General features: G+C 36.8%; 2 protein-coding genes across 5 annotated transcripts in view; one reads left to right on the plus strand and one right to left on the minus strand.

Annotated features, from left to right (window-relative positions):
* Window positions 1-7,376, minus strand: part of TPR (translocated promoter region, nuclear basket protein) — a 60,414-nt gene extending 53,038 nt beyond the window's left edge. The window contains exons 1-5 of one of the 2 annotated variants that reach the window (XM_047753998.1): window positions 7,206-7,376; window positions 6,552-6,857; window positions 4,789-4,893; window positions 2,280-2,353; window positions 664-760 (exon numbers count right to left, since the gene is read on the minus strand). In XM_047753998.1, coding sequence (XP_047609954.1) covers window positions 664-760; window positions 2,280-2,353; window positions 4,789-4,893; window positions 6,552-6,857; window positions 7,206-7,275 — 652 coding nt within the window. In that variant the 5' untranslated portion in view covers window positions 7,276-7,376. The remainder of the gene's footprint in view (window positions 1-663; window positions 761-2,279; window positions 2,354-4,788; window positions 4,894-6,551; window positions 6,858-7,205) is intronic. The other variant, XM_047753999.1, reaches the window with a different exon arrangement.
* A 53-nt stretch (window positions 7,377-7,429) lies between these two features.
* ODR4 (odr-4 GPCR localization factor homolog) overlaps window positions 7,430-22,707 on the plus strand; it is a 40,592-nt gene continuing 25,314 nt past the window's right edge. The window contains exons 1-8 of one of the 3 annotated variants that reach the window (XM_047754003.1): window positions 7,430-7,631; window positions 9,637-9,757; window positions 12,590-12,724; window positions 16,457-16,552; window positions 18,689-18,795; window positions 19,863-19,899; window positions 20,555-20,695; window positions 21,958-22,053. In XM_047754003.1, coding sequence (XP_047609959.1) covers window positions 9,659-9,757; window positions 12,590-12,724; window positions 16,457-16,552; window positions 18,689-18,795; window positions 19,863-19,899; window positions 20,555-20,695; window positions 21,958-22,053 — 711 coding nt within the window. In that variant the 5' untranslated portion in view covers window positions 7,430-7,631; window positions 9,637-9,658. The remainder of the gene's footprint in view (window positions 7,632-9,636; window positions 9,758-12,589; window positions 12,725-16,456; window positions 16,553-18,688; window positions 18,796-19,862; window positions 19,900-20,554; window positions 20,696-21,957; window positions 22,054-22,707) is intronic. The other 2 variants (XM_047754002.1, XM_047754001.1) reach the window with 2 other exon arrangements.

The following is a 22,707-nucleotide window of genomic DNA, read 5'->3' on the forward strand; positions in this document are numbered from 1 at the left end:
TTGAAGTAACTTTTCTGAGACTAGAAAAGTTACCTAATTGAATATTATTGTCTAGTAACATAAGTATTTAAAAATTCTTCCTTCAGTAGAAATACAAATTCTCAAAAATCTTACAAAAAGAAACCAAAGGGAACTTGTTATCACTAACCACTTAAGAGTCACATTCACTTGGATACAGCAACTCTAATACATACTATATTATTCCATGTTTAAATATCTTATATTCTTGTATCCTAACTCTTCCGGCCTGTGCTTTTAAATATGCACTCTCCTTTATGTTCTTATATTGAATGTCTGTGAAAAGCTTATGCCAGCAAGGATGTCTGTATGAAACGAAGGAATTCAGCTCTGCAACTAAGTATTTAAACTGTTTCCAATTTGATATTATAAATAATACTGTACAAAGTATCTTTGCATGTAGATCCTGGTCCAAATTCTTGGAGATGCTTTTCATTTGTGTACTTGTGTATAGATACTTCTTTAAATACTTGATAGGATCTAAAGATAAATGAATAGAAGAAATAACAGGATATTACTCTGAACTCTGTTCTGGATCTCTGACAAAAGAATCAACAGCCAAGAGAAATGGACCAGAGATTAAATCGTGGCACTTTTAGAAGAGAAAGGAAGGAGTAAAGTTAAAGGCTAAAGTATTCTTCATACCTGTTAAATATTCAAGTTCTTGAGAAAGTCTCTCATTGGTTCTAATTAAGTCTCTCTTTTCAGCTTCTAATTCTTCCTTTGTCCTTGTAAACTGGCTCTGTCATATAAAGGAGTAAGTGTAATACATTTAAATAAAAACTCAAGTTAATCAATATAGAAATGAACATGGAATTGGCACTACAGTTAACATCAGCTGTGGTTTAAAAGTGGTTGGTTTTCTTATAATTTATAAATCAAAATGTTTAAAAATTCCCCTTAATCTCAACATTTCTATTTATATTTTTGGTTTTTAGAAATCACCTTCCTTAGGCTCACAAAAATTTCCCGTGTCGCTTTTTAAATACTTGGAAGTGTCCCAATTTTAATTTTACTTAAATATGCCTTTATAGGATACATAGTTTACTTCTACTCTATTTTGCTGCCACTGCCACTAAATAGAATTTTGATAAATATCACTGCATCTTTGTTCAAATTATTTCTCAACAAAGACCTCTAGAAACAGAATTACTTAAAACCCTTAATATATATTATCGAATTGCTTTGCAGGAAGACATGGCAATTTATACACTTTTCTGTAAGTCATAAGAACCTAGCTCAAGCCACTTTATGCGAGAACTGAAGATTATGCTTAAAAGAAGTTGTAAAGAAGAGAGAAAATAAATCAATGTTAACAAGGGGAGGTGAATTTAGCTGGATTTTTCTGATTACAAGTGAAGTAGAATAATATTGCTATTGGCCATATGTACAGCGTCCTGTGTTTTTAAAAATTCCTTTGCTCATTTCCCCTTTGAATGATTTTTTTCTTATAATTTGAAAGTAGTCATGTATTAAAGATATATAGTCATATTTTTATTGAGAAAATACCAATACTTGCATTTTAGTTCTTTTGATGCAGAGAATTTAAAATTTCTATTGGATCAAGACTATTACTCTCTCCTATTATAAGTATCTTCTATATGTCAAATGTGTTTTAACCTCAAATCAAATGCAAACTAAAAAATAATGGCAAGAGTCTAAAGGTCTATCCGGTTAAAGAATGACATGTATGACCGCTTTATTAAACAAAACGGCCTGTAATCCTTGTAATCATATCCAATCTGTTATGCTTAATGACTATTCCTAGGCAATAATTACCAATATGGATTTATTCATATTCCCAACTGTAACACAATACTTGAAATAATGCCTGGGCAACAGTAAGCAATAAATAAGTGATTTCTAAAAGAAACGAAGACAGGTAGGTAAGTGGGTGAAATGAATAGACAGATGGCTCTGAACCATCTGTCCATTTGCCCTAACAATTCTATGGCACTTTGTTTATAATGCAACAAAAGTTTTTTTTAATCACGACTTCAGAATTACACAGTTAAATCCAAGTGTTTGCTTAATATCGAATACTTACATATTCTAATGAGTGAAAGGAATATTCAATCAATCATTAAAATATAAAGATCCTATTAAGGAATTCATGTATACATATTTTTGTTAGTAGCTTTTCCTAATTGAACATCTGTTTCACCTTCCCATTGACTAAAAAATCAGTAACTGTGTCAGCATAGGAAATTTCCTCAAGTATCGTGTTTAAAATTAGCTTTATTCATAGGAATAATTTTTACCTGAATGGCAATATTGCGATCCTGAGCAACCTCAAGCTCTTTGTTTTTCTCAGTTAGTGCCTTCAGTTGATTGTCTGGATAAAAGTAATTTTATGAACAAACACACACATAAGCTTAAAACTTGCAATGACAGTTTTTCCAACTGCTACCAATACACATTTTGAAATTAAGAAACTGAGATTCAGAAAGGCTGAGTTGTACAACTCTGAGTTCCAAATTCATGAGCATGTTATGAACTTACCGCATTTCTAGCACAAAATTTTAAATATGCTATCTCGTCTCCGAATCGTATTTGTGATCACTCTAGCCAACATTTATAGGAAAAAATATATACAATTATCAATTTCCTTATTTTTTCAATGACATCTAAGTCAATCATAAAAAAGTGAATTATATTTACAAATAAAAAAAACTAAGTGAAAAGAGACAAAATCAGGAGAGTAAATAACATTTAAACTACATAAAATTCATACAGAGGAAATCATAACAATGGGTAACTATAATTCTGCTGGTTTATCATCTTGTTAAGAACTATAATTGATACTCAATTTTCAGTCCTACAATGTGCATTCATACTAGGCTATTTCTCCTTACAGTTTGTCTTCTAAACACAGGCCAATTAGGAAGAGTATACTTTGTGAAACTTTCACAAAAACACGTCTATATTATGGACTAGCAATTTAATGAACAAATACATTATAATTGGTCCAAGTTAAACTGGCTTATTAAAAGAAAAACCTACCAAATTAGTCTAAATTTTCTATTCTGTTTTAATGTTACTCATTGCTTTCTAAACTTATAAATTCAGAATAAACTAAAAAAAAAGATTGATGTAACTGCATACCCCAGGAAGGCATACCAGATACATGCCTAGGTTAACTCTCACCTTCTACTCTCTCCGTTTTCTAGATTACATAAAAAAGCTGTGCTCAGTCACTTTCCTGCAATTTTTTTAGTACTACTGCTCTACAAAAAATTTTATCACGCCAAGAAGTCTTGATAGGAGTTCCCATCGTGGCGCAGCAGAAAAAGAATCCGACTAGGAACCGACTAGTTCCCGTCGTGGCGCAGCAGAAAAAGAATCCGACTAGGTTGTGGGTTCGATTCCTGGCCTCACTCAGTGGGTTAAGGGTCCAGGTTTGCTGTGAGCTGTGGTGTAGGTCGCAGATTTGGCTCGGATCTGGCATTGCTGTGGCTCTGGTGCAGGCTGGCAGCTGTAGCTCCAATCGATTAGACCCCCAGCTTGGGAACCTCCATATGCCACAGGTGCGGCCCTAAAGAGCAAAAAAAAAAAAAAAGAATAGTCTTGATAATGGACAATAATAATGATGGTCAGACAATGGATTAGATCTAGCTACTCAAATATTTATACCCTCACTACATATGCACACACACCATCATGTGTATATGTTGTATTTAAAAATGAGATGAGCCAAAATTAGCTGAAAAGAGTTTTGACTCAAACAGCCAATAGGCATGGACCTGGTTAAGAAAGACTAATGTGTCAGCCATTCTCTTGATTATTATTGCCTTTCATTCCCAATTAAATTAATATCCAGCTATATCCAATAACAAATATTATGCCTCTACTCTCTAAACATTTTCCTTACATTTGCTTTCTTCTATCATAAACAAAGGGCATAAAACACATCATCCTCCCCAGAAATATCAGACCTTTCAGACCTTGTGTACCTTCTAGAACTTAAGAAAATTAGCTGCTCATGTTTCAAGGGAATTAGGCCTTAAAAAGGAAATTATATCCTGAGATTCATAAGTATTTATAAAAATAAACAAAGAGAGTTAAAACACAAATACAGTAATGGAACTAATAAGCTTTGACTTTAATTTTTCAACAACATAAAAGTAACTATGTCACTGTCTTTATTTGCAGTTGCATGATGATTTAGCCTTTTCAAGATGCTTTCATATGTATCTCATCTAATCTGTACAGCTATTTAAGTGTGGTTCTAGCCATTTTATACACAATAATCAAACACTAGTGTCATCTACATATTATAAAAGAGCTTTTAACAGCAGGCAGAATTAGAACTCATGCCTCTTGACTATTAAGCCCTATATATTTTCTTATTTTTATTATTATCATTATTATTTTTTGTATTTTTAGGGCGGCACCTGTGGCATATGGAGGTTCCCAGGCTAGGGATTAAATCGGAGCCTACACCACAGCCACAGCAATGCCAGATCCAAGCCATGTCTGCAACCTACACCACAGCTCACAGCAGGGCAGGATCCTTAACCCACTGATAAATGCCAGGGCCCAAACCTACAACTTCATGGTTCCTAATTGGATTTGCTTCCACTGCGCCACAATGGGAACTCCAAGCCCTGTAGTCTTACAAAGCCCTTACCACTAAGTGAAAAATCATATTCCATAAATGAAAATAAGGACAATTAATATTTTCATAAACAGTGTTTCCAAAGCAAACAAAGAAGTATCTGAAGACCTCAATACTCCAAGGATAGCAGAAGGATATAATCAAATACTTACTGAGCTTCTCCAGCTCAAGCCGCAAGCTCTGGCATTCTCGGGTTTCATTCACAAGTCTCTCCTGACTGTGGGACAGCCTCTTCTCTATCTCAAAGTACTGCTGTTCTATAGATGACCAGAGAAAAAAATAAAATCAAACACACATGTGCACACACTTTCAATACTGCCACTTATTTTTAATAACCTTGATTTTAAATAATGAGTCATAGTTTCAGAACTAGAATTGGAGTAAAAAACAGAGTGAGCAGAGAAAAGGACTTTAACATTTCCAACTGACTTATATTTACATGACATAAAAAACAAGGCCTGAGGGGTTTTAAAAAATTATTTGTCTATCCCACAAGATTATGAACCACTTCAAGATATACAACGTGCCTTTTTTTTTTTTTGTCTTTTTAGGGCCGCACCTGTGGCATATGGAGGTTCCTAGGCTAGGGGTCGAATCAGAGCTGAAGCCACCAGTCTACGCCACTGTCACAGCAACATCAGATCAGAGCCGCATCTGTGACCTACACCACAGCTGAGGGCAACACCGGATCCTTAACCCACTGAGTGAGTCCAGGGATTGAACCTGCGTCCTCATAGATACTAGTGAGATTCATTTCCTCTGAGCCATGACGGGAACTCAAGGTATTTTCCCCACAATAATTAGTACAGTTTTTAGTGTACAGCAGACTAAAAAATATATATTTATTAAATGGAGAAAAAAATTACTTAGGTTAAAAACTACTTTGCTTTAAAAAGACTTGAATTAAAACAGCCAAATACCTGAGTGTATAGAATTACTAAATTTATGTAAAAATAAATATTACATTTCCAAAGGAAGTGACGCATAGTATACTGTTCAGCACAGTATCAGACACAAAGAAGACACTCAATATTTACTGTGTGAATTAACAAATAGAATGCAGTGTACTACCTTCAGTGCTGGGAACCAGAGAATTAATTTCCATCATAAATTCTCCTTGATAATTACACTTAGATTTTTGAAGTGAAAATTTATCCAGAATTTTCAATCGACTTAGCAAAAGCCAGTTATCAACCTCCTCCAAAAAAACTGGTAAACCAAGACACACAACAAAAGTTTATCTTTTACTAACGGTAATTACTGTGTTCTTAATCTTTCTTCAACGATGTTCACACTACTATTGCAAGGAACTTTCTTATTTGAGAAACTACTACAGGTATTTATAAACAGGTCTTAATACATTTTCTATCAAACCCCAACTTTTAGAGAGAAGTTGGATATATTAAGCATTTACTGAACGGTCATTGTGTTTCCAGCGCTGTCTTATGCACGTACTCATTTTTGTGACCATCTAGGTCATCATGGGCCAGGGCGACACACACTCAGAAGAGGTGCAGGAAGTTATCAATTAGACAAAAGCTCTGAACGTAGATGACTAGAAAACAGAGCGGAATTTACTGATTGTACTTGCGACCTACAGACAAGGTACTCTAGGCTTGGAAGAGCTAGGAGTCGCAGACTCCTAGTCTGGTGTAAACAGACCCAAATCTTCACAGTTTCCGTTTACTGGACAACGTTAGGTGTCCCTAAATGAAACCGACTTAATTACAAAGAAAACGGAACCCAATGTGGATTGAAATTTTAAAAACAAACAAACTGTGAGAGGAGTAGCTAAGGGCCTAGGGTGCTCCTGGAGCCGAGGAAGCGATCGAGTGAAGCCGCAGGCAGTGCGGAGCTTGCAAGGGGAGACCAGCCATCGCCGAGGAAATAAGGGCGGGAAGAGCGTCGCACTTACCGCTCTCCACCTTAAATTTTTCATGCCGCCCCTTCAGTCCATCGATCTCGGATTGCTGGTCAGCAAGGAACTTTTCAAGTTTGTTCTGGACGGACTTAGGCAGCTTGTTCAGTTCTGCGCGCTCCAGGACTTGCTGCAACACCGCCGCCATGTCGAACGGGCCAGGGACCGCGGCGCCAGGGGCCGACGGAGCAGAAACGATGAACGAGGAAGACCAAGAGGACCCAGAAGCCCGGGCGGCCGCCTCTGCCGCCTCGCTCGGTGGCTCGCGCGCGCCCGCACGCCGGAGACTCCCGCGGCGGGACCCTGGGAAATCGAGTCCTGCGTTAGCGGCGGCACCAAAAGCGCCACAGCGCCCGCGCCCGCCGCCGGAAGCGGTGCACCCTGGGAATCCGGGTTCAGAGGCAGCCTCTGACCCCGTCTTGCCTTCCTCTTTCCGGCTCTCTTCTCCACCCACTTCGCGCCTCGCTGGCCTCTGGGAAGAGTAGTTTTTTTGATTCCTTCTTGTGCCCAATTCCGCCCCACCCCGTCCTTCTTCCTTCTTTCTCCCCGCCCTCCGACTTTCCTCGCCTACCGCGTGACCACTTGTCCGCTAGGTGGCGCCACACAGTACTCGTCATTCACGTTCCTCCCCGAAGAGCAGGGCTACCTTACCGTCAAAGCTCCGGGATGACATGGGTCGTCCTCTTTGGCGGCTTCTAGACACTGAGCCACTAGAGGGCATCGGTCCCGGTAATGCCTGACGGCAGGCCCCGGGCTACCGCCACGCTCTCAATGGCGCCCGGAAGGGGGCGGGGTGGCAACCGCAGTCGCTTTGGCTGAGGCGCGGCGGTGAAAGGAGGGGGCCAGTTGCGTCATCAATATGCGTCACCTGACTCGAGAGACCCCCCCCCCCCGCGGCTTTGGAGTGGGAAGTGAGGTGAGGGAAGTCCGTCGCTTTCTGATGAATTCATTGGCTGTGGAATTGGGACCGGGCTGGAATCTGGTCCCTGGGGGCTGGTACTTGCACTTTAAACCCCCTTCTCAGGGGGCTGATAGTTTGACAGATTTGTCTGTCGCACGTGCACATTCTGAGCACAGGTGAGTCAGCCTGAGAGAGAGAGAGTGTGTGTGTGTGTGTACGTGTACGCGCGCGCTCGAGCCCTCGGGCACAGAGCGCTGCCTTTTCCAGGAGGAAGGAAAGGGACGGAGGGTGGGAAACATATGGATGGACACTCTTGTACAACAGTCAAATCCAGTTGTGACAGACCTAATTTTTTTTGACAGACCTGCTTTTCTTTTTGTGTATGTGCAGCGGGGTGGGTAACAGTGATTCAACAGAAATTTAAGGACCTCGATTCATTTTCCAGAAAGAGATTTTAAAGAAACCAACAGGAGTTTAAGTGTACTTTTAATTTTTATGTTACGACCTAAGGTTGCAGAAAATGTTGCCTTGTGTTTATATTTTTAAAGTGGAGAAAATGTGTGGAACAGAAGTTTTTAAACACATTCTTAAAAAAACCCACTTCTCACCCTGCCAAGAACAGCTTGTTTCCAGATTGTAGTTTTGTGACTTCTAAGCCAAATCCGTAGATTGTTTCATGCTTGATTACTCTTCTGAAAGAATTTGTAAAATTATTTTTTGAAACTAAAGCATTCCTAATATGTCATCCTCCCTACTATCCCCACGACCTTTGAGAACATTAGTAGGGAGGTTAAGGTTGATTTCTGTCCCCCCAAAATATTTTTTATAAACACTTTAATTAAGGTTGCAGGTATGTGCAGTTCTTTATTATGTTCTAGGCCCACAATATTATCATGTTATTGACTTACTACCTGGAAAATGCAGATGTTCTGTACTTGGACTCACAGAATCCTAAAGTTAGATAAATTTTCAGATGAGCTGTGGTTTAAATTCTTTATTTTGTAGACTAGGAATCCAGAATCTAGGAAAGTAGATTTGTTTCAAATCATCGTTTGGACAACTTGCAAACTTCTGATACGAAGCATTTCAGGAAAAATTGAACTGCATACGATTTACATTTTTTTGTAGTGGAGTGTATTATTTTAAAGGTATTCCTTTTTTTCTTTTTTCCACTTGTGGCATGTGGAAATTCTGGGCAAGGAATTGAACCTGCATCACAGTAATAACCAGAGCCACGGTAGTGGCAGCACTATATTTTTAACCCACACAGCCATTAGGAACTCCTAAGGGTATTTTTAAATACTGTGGATTTAAGAATGAATAGAAATCTAAAATAGAAATTGATTCTAGAGCCAGACTGCCCAGAAGTTAAATCCTACCTTTTCCACTTAGCAACTTTGTTACTTGGGCAATTGATGTTACCTTTTTTTGCCTCAGTTTCTTCATGTGTAAATCAAGGGTGTATATATAGCTCCTACCTCATGGGGTTTTTTTTGTGTGTGTGAATTTAAATGTTACTGCATGTAAAGTACCTAGAACAATACCTTATACAAAGTGGAAGCTCTACAAATGTTTGTTATTGTGGCATTGCTGTTTGTCTATTTCCATAATTACAGCTGTACCATGAGTTAGTCAAGGGCAGACCTAAGTATTATTCACATTATCCCACTTGGCACAATTTCTAGCGCTTAGTAGTTCTTCATAGTATGCCTATTGAATGCATGAACTTGATTCTCCCACAGAGCAACTCAGAAATTAGCATCTTTTCTATTTTATAAATGAGCAGTGAGGCTCAACAGGTTATCAAATGTAATGCACCTAAGGTGTAGTGGATCTAAATGAGAAATCAGGGGTGTTGACTACTAGTTTAGCATTCTCTTCTTTATCCAGGGTATGGGAATAGGTTTTATCACGCATGTCATCATGGCTTACTGTTAGTCATTTCCTGCAACATTCGTTGAGAATTCTGGAGCTACATTTGAACTTTGCAAGAAAGTATACCCTATTGAATGAGTAATCACTGCAAGGTATGGGATAGTATCAGGGTAGAACAACTGCTCTCTGTATACTACTATGAGAAAACGTTGTAAATTATATCTTTTCCCTAAAAGTGCTGTATATGTGTGTGTGTGTATGTATGTGTGTATATATATGTATACTTTTATTTTTTTTATAATTTAGCAGGTTGAATTAGTTCTTAATAATGGGAAGAACATACATTGTAGGAGAGACTGTTGGCCAGTATCTTTCAAACCTCAATCTTCAAGGGAAGACTTTTGTCTCTGGTCTTTTAATAGGGCAGGTATGTATCTTTTCCTGTGCATTTATTGATAAATTATCTGTTTATTTAAAATTAAAATATGCTGTTTAACAGTAAACTCAAGTTAGGGGATGGAGGGATGGAATAAGGAGTAAGAATGTAGCCCAGATTTGCCCAAGTCAGAACATATTCTCTTTTGACAATGTAAAAGTAACTTAAAATGTAGCAGCTCCAGGGGTTGCCATCTTGGTTTGGCAGTTAACGAACCCGACTAGTATCCATGAGGATGCGGGTTTGTTCCCTGACCTTGCTCAGTGGGTTAAGGATCCAGCATTGCTGTGAGCTGTGGTGTAGGTCACAGACATAGCTCGGATCCTGCATTGTTGTGGCTGTGGTGTAGGCTGGCAGCTACAGCTCAGATGCCACCCCTAGTCTGGGAACCTCCGTGTGCCAGGGTGTGGCCCTAAAAGAAGACAAAAGAAAATTTAGCAACTTCAAAATTAGAATTTTACTGACCAGATTATTCATATTGTATTGTCTTTCCGACGTGACTTTTACTCCCTTCTAATCTTAATTCCCATTTGTCCTATTTACAAAAGTAGCTTTTGACATTTTTATTCCTATTTCTGGTTTGTCTTATCCCAGACTTATAGCAAATGGAAGTCATGTATTTTGTTACGTACTATAGCACCCATTTATTGAATTTTTTAAAAATGTTGATTCAGTAGAGGAGAGGGGAAAGGGATTGAGAGAAATTTGGAAATCAAACCAATTTTATTTCCCTCTTCGAGTTAAACCTTAAAAATCAACACAAAATGGAACATACATTTTGAACAGTTAGTTTAAAAAGCATAAACACTCACTGATTTAATATAATTGAAAGAAGAACATGTTAATCAGCAGGGAGAACTGGTCAGCAGTACAAAGCAACTGAAAAAGGAGAGTTACACAGACCGATGGCTACATTCATCTAAGCACTATTTAGGGGAGAGTGTCCTGTGGCCCAAGCGTTGATTTTGAGGCCTAATAGCAAATAAAATTATTAACACAGTTTTCTTTCTGGATATTTTTACATGCTGCTTTAAAATCCTCAAATCACATTGATAACTTTATTCATTCTGATTGTTTTCACATTTCTAAGCTACTTTCTCTTACAATTTGGTTCCCCATGTTACTACTATAAAGGATGCACTGTGCAAAGGATTTGTGTGGTCACAGCCCTTCATGATATTCTAGTTTTCAGCGTCATTCCGTTAATGTCAGTATAGCCCTGGGAGGCAGGTATGTTCTCAGAGTTTTTACAAATCTGATGCACTGTTCACCTAGCAGGTACCACCCTGTGAGGCATCTCATTAGATAGACAAATCACCTCTCTCAGCAACAACGTGAATTCTTTTTGATTCATGCTACTTGGTGTTTCGAATGGGATTCTTTTTGCCAGGAACCTTTTATTTAAGGTTTTGTACTTGTCTTTATTTTAAAATGTTAAGAGAAGAAGAGTGTTAGAGAAAGATGTAATCAGTGAAAAACAAAAGGTCAGGGAAGAAATAGCCTCTTCCCAACTTGCCTTACTGCTCACAGCCTATCTCTAGAGCTCAGCAAAACCACCACCTTACAGATAAGTCTCCTGCAATTTAGGGGAGAATTCTAATCTGTCTCCATGCTGCCTGGATTCTTCATGCTTCTTTCTCTTTATTCCATAGTTCATCACTTTTCTCTCCTTCTCCTCAAGCTTTCAAGCTTGCCTGTTTCTTACTCCCAGGGTTAGTTTGTTTTTCTTTTGAAAATTATGGATTTTCTTTAAAGAAAGTGCTTTCTTAATCAACACCCACCTTTTCCTGTACACTTAAATATAAATTTCTGGAAATAACTTTTTGTTTTTGTCTTTTTGTGGCTACTCCCGTGGCATATGGAGGTCCCCAGACTGGGGGTCAAATCGGAACTGTAGCCACTGGCCTATACCACAGCCACAGCAACACAGGATCCACGCTGCATCTGCAGCCTACACCACAGCTCACAGCAATGCTGGATCCTTAACCCATTGAGCAAGGTCAGGGATCGAACCTGCATCCTCCTGGATGCTAGTCAGATTTGTTTCTGCTGAGCCATGATGGAACTCCTGGAAATAAATTTTACTGAAATAATTTCCTTTATTTGCCATTCCAGGATGACACTAATGGTGAGAATTTCAGGTCATGTGTGAGGATGACATCATACCACCTTGATATTTTACTCTTTCCTTATAGGAAATTCTCACTGTAATGAAACTGAGTTAGGAAATATTCTCTAAATTTATCTTTAGGTTCTCCACTTTTTGTTTACCATTTAATTGCTATTAAAACTGAGGAGCATAAAATCTAATATCAGTTCAGTTATGTATCCCACATCCCCTTTATTTTTTTGTGGACACACATGTGCAAGTTCCTCACTATCATTGTTTCAGTGGGAAGTAGGAAGCACAGGGCTGTTTGTTGTTTTATTTTCCAGGGTTTTTATATTTGCTGAATCATCTAATCTCTTCAAATTAGAAACTAAATACAATAACTAGAAAACTGAGTGCGCATGTTATCTTTTGGTTTAAATGCAGTTCATTCACTCATCCAGGAAGCCATTTTTTAGGACCACTGTGTAGTTCACATTCGGGATGCCCAAATAAATAAGGCGCTGATATTAAATATGTTAAAGGATAAATAGCATGTGAGGGAAATGTTGTAAGGCTATGCATGGAAATTGGTTTCCCTGCAGATTCCATTATAATATAGGTATTAACAGTTTTATTTACAACAACAACTGCTCAGTTTTTGTGTGTCATAAGGGCTTTGCATTCCTCGGTCAGATATCGCTCTAAATAAGCTTTTCTAATTTGTTTTTAAGTGTTCTTCACAAAAGGATTATGTGATTCTTGCCACTAGAACGCCACCCAAAGAGGAACAGAATGAGAGCCCCAAACATCCCAAAGCTAAGTTGGATAACTTGGATGAAGAATGGGCCACAGAACATGCCAACCAGGTCATCATGTTTGTCTCTTTATGTCGATAAGTTTGTATTTATTCGACTAACAAAAACACTTTATCCTCAGGTTACTAGACTGGAATTTTAAAGTATTCATTCTTAAGTTTTCTAAATTTGGGTAGTATATCAAAAATAGAATAATTTTTTTGCTCTATTTCATCCATCATTTTATTTTTTATTTGTTGACTCCTTGTATCTATCTAGTGTTAGAAAAAGCACTTTCTTACTTGAGGTTAAGTAATCCACCCAAGAATAACATAATAGATTGTGAAACTGGAATTCGAACCCAGGCATTGTGAATTGAAAACTTTTGATTTTTTTAAAATTTTTGTTTAATTGAAATATAATTGATTTACAGTGTTGTGTTAATTTTTGCTGTACAGCAGTGATTCAGTTATATATATATATGTTTAAAAAATATCCTTTTCCATTATGGTTTATCACAGAATATTGAATATAGTTCCCTTTGCTGTACAGTAGGCCCTTGTTATTTATCCATTCTATATATAGTAGTTTGCACCTGCTAACCCCCATCTCCTATTCCATCCCTCTCCCACCCCCCACCCGTCCCTTGACAACCAAAAGTCTTTTATCTGTGCGTCTGTTTCATCAAAAGTTCATTTGTGTCATATTTTAGATTCCACATGTAAGTGATATCATATGGTATTTATGAAAGCCTTTGTTCTCATATACTAGTATGCTTTTCCATTGTTAACTTTTATCTATTGTGTTTTTTAACCTATCTCCTGCTATTCGTCATTTACCTTATTTCCAATTTTTTTTTTTTTACTTTAAAATAGTACTGGTTACTGATAAAATTACTGCTGGTCAGGTTGCTTTTACAACTTAAATTAGGTACTGAGGAAATAAAATAATGGTTAAATTTTTTAAATGTCCTTAGAATTTATATTTTGACTAAAGTGAAAGATATTATTACCAAAACCAATCATAAGAGAAATGAGATAAAAGTAGAACAGTGCTATAGGAATATAGAATGAGGAATGATTACATATCTGCCATGGTTGGATTCAAACAGCTTCACAGAAGGCTCTGAACTTGAAAGATGAATAGGACTTTGACATTAGATATCAGGGGGCACACTGAATGTGCAAAGGATAGTCTGGATAAATGACCTGAAGGCGTGAAAGTTAAAGGTGTGTGAGGAAAAGAGCAAGCAGGGTGTATATAAAAGAAAGCTTTTAGACATATGACTATACAGAGCAAGTTTGTGGATGGTTTTGGAGTGCCATCCTAGAAAGTGAGAAGTTCATTTGGTAGCCAGTAGTTAGTTCTGTGGTAGACTTTCAGAGCTCCCTATTTTGAGAAGGATTGATCAGCCAATAATTGACAAAGTAACTTTAATGTCTTGGTACAGTGCAAATGGAGAGTAGAGAGATTGGAGAAGGAACAGAACACACAGTTACAGTAATAGTTCAAAAAAAGGCATGAGCCCAACTAGACTCTTAAGTTTCCTGAGGACATGGGTTGTGTCTGTTTTGTTTATGGCTGTATCCTTAGTACCAAGCATAGTATTCCCATAGTTTATGAGGAGAACTCTGAACTTTTGGATTAATGAATGGATGAATACACAAACTAATGCAGTGGGCTAAAACTTCATTAGAACATTTCAGAGAAAGAACTAGTATCAACATGATTGAGAGACCAAGTAGATTGGCAGTGAAGAGAGACGGTGCGGCAGTGGCTAAAGGTTACTGAGATTTCCTCAGGGGTCTGGGAACATGGTATTGCCATTACATGAAGAGGAGACAGATTTGGGGTGGGTGAGAGGGAATGAGGAGTAAATTCACTTAAGAGTAGTTTTTGAATAGATTACATCATCCAATAAATAATATATTAGAGTAAGGTAAAAATAGAATTATTTCCTTCTTCAGTCAACTTTAAATCTTCAAACACACACATGTTTATCTGTTTTTGTGATGAGAGTAGTATATAGTTATTAAAAATATGAGAAGTATTTAATATCATCTTTTAATGAAATATTAAATATTTTACACTAACTTTCTACTGTAATTTTGCTTTTGGCCTTCTACAAAACTAGATCTGTATATCTGTTTCTAACCTATCTATATACATACGACTTAAAATTTATACAGCAAAATAGAAAAATAGATAACCCTTTGCCTCTAGAAAGAAACTTAATTTTCCCAGGTTTTTTTTGTACTTTATTTTTGTTTCTTTCCTTTTTTGGCCACACTTGTGGCATATGGAAGTTCCTGGGCCAGGGATCAAATCCAAGCTGCATCTGCAACCTATGTGACATCTGTGGCAATACTGGATCCTTAACCTACTGCTCTAGGCCAGGGATCAATCCAGCAATACCACAGAGATGAGCCAGATCGTTAAACTACTGTGCCACAGTGGGAACTCCCAAGAAGTAGTTAATTTATTTGTTGATGATTTTCAAAAGATAGGTAGGTTCCCTGTGCTAAATATGAAAACTTTATTCCTTATTTATATATGTCAGGCTTGTATCACTGTAGTAAATAGAATTTATGAAGTCAGAGGGAACCATCAGCAGACAGTGTGAATATAATAAGGATTAGACAATGGTATCTAATTGTCTGAAGACTTAACTTTCTGATCAGTGTGCTTATACATTACAAAAAGTAACCAGAACACCCTGATCTCATAGTATAGATGGTAAGAAGGAATACATATGGCATTAAGAACTAATCACCATCATAAGGAAATACAGTATATGTCACAAACCTTAAAAATAAGTATAACTTTTTAACCTCGTTGTCCACCTCAAGAGATTTATCCTAAACAAATAATTCTGTAAACACAAAAATTGCTAGGATTTTTTACCAATATTGTTTTAGAGTAAAGGAAAATTGGAAATAATATAAATGCACAGTATCAATAAATAGATTTTAAAAATTGAGGTAAACCTAATCAATGGATTTTCAAACTGGACTTGCTCTGTTCAAATCCCAGAGTCTGCTGAATGTCATAGAGATGCAGAGGTAGTTAAGAATTAACTTCTTTCCTTAAAGAGCCCCCAGATCATCTAGTAAAGTACACAAATAGCCATAGTGTGACGAACTCCATGGGAAAACAACACTGCAGTCCTATGGGAGTTCAGAGATCAAAGGATCGGGGAAGCAGCTTCCTCAAGCTGACTTTGTTCTGACGTGTCTACATATAAGAGAAAAGTCAGTTCAGGCTGTGGGAGCAGCTTAAGCATAGTGAGTTAGAAAGTCTGGTCATATGTATGGAGAACAGTAAAAAGTTTTTGACTGATACTAGAATATTTCATGGAAACTAGTATCAAATGAGGCTCTGAGTATCAGAGCAGCCAGATTTTAGTCTAGAACACCAGTCTGAGATAAAATTTGTATTTTATTTAGCTAATAGTAAAAGCCATTGAAAACGTTTGGAGATATTTCAGTCTTTGATCTTATGAGCAAGGATATTTATTGATAGAGTTAAAGGGTGTCATTATTAAATGGCTTTATTTATAAAGCAATTTTAAGGTAAAAGTTAAGGACACTCTAGGAAGATTGTGTACATAATGACACCCCATTCACTTGGTTATCATCCATTTCTCAGTATTTTAATCATTTTTTCAAAGCCCCTACCTCAGTTTTGTATATATGGTTGATGCTAGGTAGGCATTTCCTGAATTAATATTTTATTTCTCGAAGACAAAGAATTGCATGTAATGTCAAATGCTTAGGTTAGTTAACACTCTGTTTCTCTTTTTAGGTATCCAGAATGCTTCCAGGGGGACTTTTAGTTCTTGGGGTATTTATTGTTACAACTTTAGAAATGGGAAATGAGTTTCAAAATACCCTGCGAAGAGTAAGTTTGAAATTTCAAAAATTCTTAAGATTACATCTTCTTAATTGATTATACATGTATACAGTGATCCTAAGCATAATTAGATTAATTCTTTCTGCTGGGATTATGTTGAAACAGCTTTTTCCACTCAGTTGCTTGGTATCATGAGTGTAATATATGTCAATATTTATATTTTCAATCAAAGCTACATATTTTTAAATGTTTTCTATTTTAAAGATAATTATGGGTAATTCCCATTGTGGCTCAGGGGTTAACAAACCCGACCAGCATCCATGGGGATGCAGGTTTGATCCCTGGCCTGGCTCGTTGGGTTAAGGATCCGGTGTTGCCGAGAGCTGTGGTGTAGGTTGTGGACAAGGCTCAGATCTTGCATTGCTGTGGCGAAGGTCAGCAGCTATAGCTACAGCTCCGATTTAACCCCCAGCCTGGGAACCTCCATATGCTGTGGGTGTGTCCTTAAAAAGACAAAAACAAATAAATAAAGATAATTATGTATTATTGTAAAACAAATTATAAGGGTTTAACAATTTTTCTTATGCAAAAGCAGTATTCTGCTGGATTTTCCATTTATTTTCAAGTTATTCCTATAATGTAAAGTTAATAGGTTTTACAGTTCTTCCCCGCTTCAGTTTTTCCCAAGAATCTAATAATAAAACATAAAGTCTCAACAATCAGATACTTATTCATTATTTTTGGACAGAGGATCTATCATGAATCCCCTGCTTTTTGTTTAATTTCCGTATCAGTCAATTGGGTGACATAGTTTAGAAGTAAGTATGGGGGTCCGTAAGCTGTTTCCCCTTAAGTGCAAATCTAAAGCAAAACTAAAACTGCAGCCAGCTTTCATTTTTTAGTACTCAAGATCCAAATTAACCTTCATGAAGTTATTTTCTACCCCAAGAGAGAGGGGACCTTATTATCTTGAAAAGTACAAAACCCCACAGAATCTACCCAAGACCTTTTTCTAGTAAAAAATACAACTAAGAATCCAGGTGCGACAGATTTTTCCAGTTTTGTAACCTTCTCTCCCATCAAATATCCCATCTTCAGACCTTTGATATTTATACCTAAGGGAGTAAGGGGAGAAAATGGTGATAATCCCTTCCCCAGCAAAAATTTTCAGCCTTATACCATTTGCTGTTTTAAATAAATGTTCCTCTTGACAGTTGTTCATCCTCTTTGGCATTTTCACATGGAAACTAAATCTAAATCTATATATATTTAATAGCCTTGACTGTGCACCCTTTTGTGGTTGGCACTGGTTGGGTTGAATGTAGTCTCAGTGCTAGAGAGATTAGTTAGGTCTTCCTTTTGCTTTTTGTATCTTTCGTCCCTTAGAAGCACATAAAATTTAAAAAATGCTTTTTTTCAGAAATTGTGGGGGTTTAGTTATCTAACTTTGTTTTTATTGGCCTGCATTCAGGGACTACATGAAGTAACCTTATAAAACTTGTCACTGTCTCCCACACTGTTAGGAACTTTGATCATTATATTACATAGTATATTGTCTTTGAAGATATTTCTTTTGCTATCATTATCAAGACCATTGTGCCTCTTCTGATCAATTGTTTTCAGCTTATGGATCATGTGAATTAGAAAACATTGGGTTTCTCTGTGCACATTATTTTTAGAAAGCTTAGAGCCAAGTTTCTGACCCCTTGCCCCATATCAAGTATGCATTCTTTAAATTCTTACATGTGGCATAAATTTGTTACTTTCTAATTCTTTTCACTTAAAATGTGTATTATTACTATATTTTATGTGTCCTTATATATTACCTTACACCTTTTGTGACATTTAAATAAGAAATGCTAAATGAGTGACATGCTCCATTTTTGTAGGTTAAAAATCATTTGTCATTTCTCATCCTAATTAAAATAAAATCCTTATTCTATACTTCAATTAAATGTGAATTACCAAAAATCATGCTGGTTGATCATTAATGACACTGATAACACCCAATTTTTATATATCCCTAAAAATAGAATCCAAATGGTTAATAATCAGTTTCACTCTTTTAAAGAAAATTTAATGATAAAATCATGAAATTGTAAAACAAGATGGGAGCTTAGGAATATTTGTCTTTTTCTGCATTCTCTTTTGCATTCAACTGGTGTGTGTTTTCTTCTCTTTCAGCTTGTATTTGCTGTGGAAAAATCTCTGAATAAAAAGAGACTGTGGAATTTCACAGAGGAGGAGGTCTCAGAACGAGTGACACTTCACATTTGCTCTTCTACAAAAAAGTATCTTTTATTTAGGTGTTTATGTTATAAAGTTTATGATCCCCAAATAATGTTCCTGCACGTTTTCCCCCCTAATGTTTATTTAAATCATTTAAAAAAGAGGCTTAGTTTATAAGTTTTTCTATAAATTACACATCATTAGGACTATCAATAGTAATGATAATAATCATTGTTAATCATGTCTCCGGGTTATAAACACTTCGGGAGAGGTGACAAGGATTGTGGATTCTGAACTCTCTGATAGCTGTGAGTTGAAAATGCAGTCGGTCCCTCATGGAGAGGTACAGCTTAGACAAAGTAACACTTTAATTTTGTTCACCTCCAGTTCCTGTGATAAAATTTTCAATTCAAAGCATAGGTGCACTGAGCTGGAAATGTTTGTCTTTGGCCAAGAGCAAGTGACACTAAAAGACAGGTGTAGGGGCTTGCCTTCCCAGCTTCTTTCCTCTGCATATTGCCAGATTAAATACTTCCCAAGTACAAGGTGGCCTTGCCAAGGGAGTGAAGCAGTGCAAGGGTCCAACAAATTAGGATTTGCAAAGCACAAGATTCAAAAAGTGATCATTCTTGCAAAAGCAGAGCTTTTAATTCCTTTGCCAATTAGATAGTTGAATGTACAGAGCCTGTGACCCAATAAGCATTCTCAGACTTGACTCCATTCAAAACAACATTCCTGATGCTCCCTGGTGGTCTAGTGGTTAGGGTTCGGCGCTCTCTCAAAACGGCATTCCTGTTTGTTACAGAGAGTGTGTATTTGAGGAAAATCCTAGAAGAGCTTTCATCCTGCCCATTGTGATTAGCAGGGTTTATGAGCAGTAGGTAATAGTTTAAAGTAACATGTATTATAGTCAGAGGAATACATACATATATATATATACACACACACACACACACACATGTAAATATACACACACATACATGTATACATATCTAAGTGTGTGAAGTGGTATTTTGTAAAAACTCTTGGATGCATACACTTTATTTTTTGATGGTTTATTTTCCTTTGATTATTGAGAATTGCTTTTTTATTTTTACTTTTTTGGTTATATTATCCTTAATTAGTAAAGAATACTTTGTCGAACTTATGATATCCATGATCCAAAGGTAAGAAAAACTGTTCTTTAAAGATTTTTCCGTGTTTCAGACTATTTCTAAATAAAATTCAGTTCTTAATTTTAATAATTTTCATTGCTATCACTTCCTTTGTATTTTGAAATACAATTCTATTACATGCAAGGAAAATTTATATTTTTTATTGTTAAAATATTTTTGTTAAGATCTCCCTACCTTGTTCATCTGTTTAGTATTATATTTGAACAGCTTGTAGAAAAAAAAGTCTAGGTTTGTGCAGGCCACAGTGCCTAGTAAACAAACTGTACTGAGCAGAATCCAGACTAACATTTTGCTAAGGTACCTAAAAAGCAATGTGAGAAAGTAAATGGTATTCTGTTAGCAAGGATGGGACAGACAGGAGAATGTCTGGCACCTAGTAGTTGCTCAGTGATTCTTTACTCCACATCAGGAGCTTCAGAATTGACACTGTCATTCCCTGGGATGTGCTGAAGAATGCTGAGCTTTTAATGCGTGCTTTGTGTTTATGTAGTTCTATCCTCTTGCCCTTTCATGAAGGAATTTGGCCAAATGTGTTAGATAGCAGGTTTTATGAGTTATTAGGTTATATATTTTAAGATGTTTTAGTGAGTTGTGTATTTTACATAAATCACATTTTTTTTTTTATGTTTTTCTTCCCTTGCTCAAGAGTTCTGCAAAACCAGCAGATTGGAAGTATCAAAATGGACTATCAGCTTCATGGCTTTCTTTAGAGTGTACAGTTTATATTAATATTCACATCCCACTGTCTGCTACTTCTGTCAGCTATACTCTGGAGAAAAATACAAAGGTATCAGGGTAAAATGAATTTTCTTTAGGTGATTCCTGAGTAGATAATCTGCCTTTCTTCTGGTTGCCTATGCCATTTTATAATCCTTACAATTGCATTCTAATTAAAAGACTATTACTATGGGTGTCTACCTTACTACTAACTTACTACTCCAGATTAGAAATTTAGAGGTGGGACAGTATCATCGTATTAATGTGTTTAGCATAGTAAGTGCCCCTTAAATATTTGCTGATTAACTTGTAGTTGTGTACATTGTAAAATATAATTATACAAAAAGATATACTTTGCTTTTCCTTTCTAGTTTTTTCTTCTTAACTTTTTCTTTTGCTTTTTTGGCTGCACTCACAGCATATGGAAGTTTCCCGGCCAGGGATCAAATCTGAGCCACAACTGTGTTCTACGCCACAGCTGCAGCAATGCCAGATCCTTAACCCAATGCACCAGGCCTGGGATCAAACCCATGTGATGACAGAGACAGCACTGAATTCTTAATCCAGTGTGTCACACTGGGAACTCCTTGACCTTTTCTATTTTAACTGAGTTATAGTTGATTTACAATGTTGTGTTAGTTTCAGGTGTATAGCAATTCCAATTCTTTTCTCTCTACCATTCTTTTCTTCATACGTCATTTCTCTCTTTTTTTTTTTTCCTTTGAAGGAGGTAAATGGAGCTTTCTCATTTTTTCCTCTTTAATATACTGCTTTATATAGGGAGTTATCACTATGGCACAGCAGGTTAGGGATCTGGCATTGTCTCTGCCATGGTGCAGGTTCAATCCCCAGCCTAGTGCAGTAGGTTAAGGATCTGGTGTTGATGCAGCTGTGGCGCAGGTCGCTGCTGCAGCTTAGGTTCAATGCCTGCCATGGGAACTTCCATATGCTATGAGTGCAGCCCAAAATAATAATAATAACAATAATACTGCTTCATGTATTTGTTTGAGGCTCTTTATCTTTTCTTACTTTTTTTTTTAAGATAATGGGAATTACTGAATTTTATTTGATGTGGCCATTAAGCCCCCTAAGTCTATTATATAAATGTGGGTTTGGGATAAAGCTTAGAAAAACTGCTATTAAGTATCGGTAAGCTGCCAAAAATTGGGGCTGTACTTTTTTGTTCTTCATTACAGTGAATTTAAATGCCATATTACTGATACTTAGGGGTTTTTAATATTTCAGTGTACTAGGTGGAAAAATGTAGAATCGAGGGAGCTTAATTGGGATGGTGTTATATCTGAAAGATATCTATGTTGTGTTTCTTTTAAGAATGGACTTGCACGCTGGGCCAAGCAAATAGAAAATGGTGTTTATTTGATTAATGGACAAGTTAAAGATGAAGATTGTGAACTATTAGAAGGACAGGTAAGTTAAGAGAAAATGATCTTAGGAAATTATTTGTGCATAAGGAAAAATAAAAGATGTCTTATCTTTAGTTCTTTAGACCTTGCCTTCAGGAAAACAATTTTTATCTACTTATTTCTAAACTCTATTAAACTAAAGGACAAATGTTTTTCTTAGGAAATGATAAGGATTATTTCTGAAATAATAGGAATTTTGAAACCTGAAAGAGTGACATCTGAATTCCATCTGATTTCCACATTGTAAACTGCTGGTTTAAAACTAAAGTCATATGTTCAGTTTTGATAACAGTTTAAAGACTAAGTTTGGCCATTTGATAGGAGGAGCCTATATAAGTTTCTAAAATATTTTTTATCTGGGGATGAACTTTGACGATCTCTTCCTTTAGAGGAGGGCTCAGTGGACTTAATATAAAAAATCAAGTAGTGAGTTCCCATTGTGGCTCAACGGAAACAAATCTGACCAGTATCCATGAGGATGTAGGTTCTGTCCCTGGCCTTGCTCAGTGGCTTAAGGATCTGGCGTTGCCATGAGCTGTGATGTAGGTTGCAGACACAGCCCATAGGCTGGCAGCTGTAGTTCCTATTTGACCCCTGGCCTGGGCACCTCCATATGCCACAGGTACGGCCCTAAAAAGCAAAAAAAAATAAATAAATA

This window comes from Phacochoerus africanus, chromosome 11, assembly GCF_016906955.1.
Source record: "Phacochoerus africanus isolate WHEZ1 chromosome 11, ROS_Pafr_v1, whole genome shotgun sequence".
Lineage (NCBI taxonomy): Eukaryota > Metazoa > Chordata > Mammalia > Artiodactyla > Suidae > Phacochoerus > Phacochoerus africanus.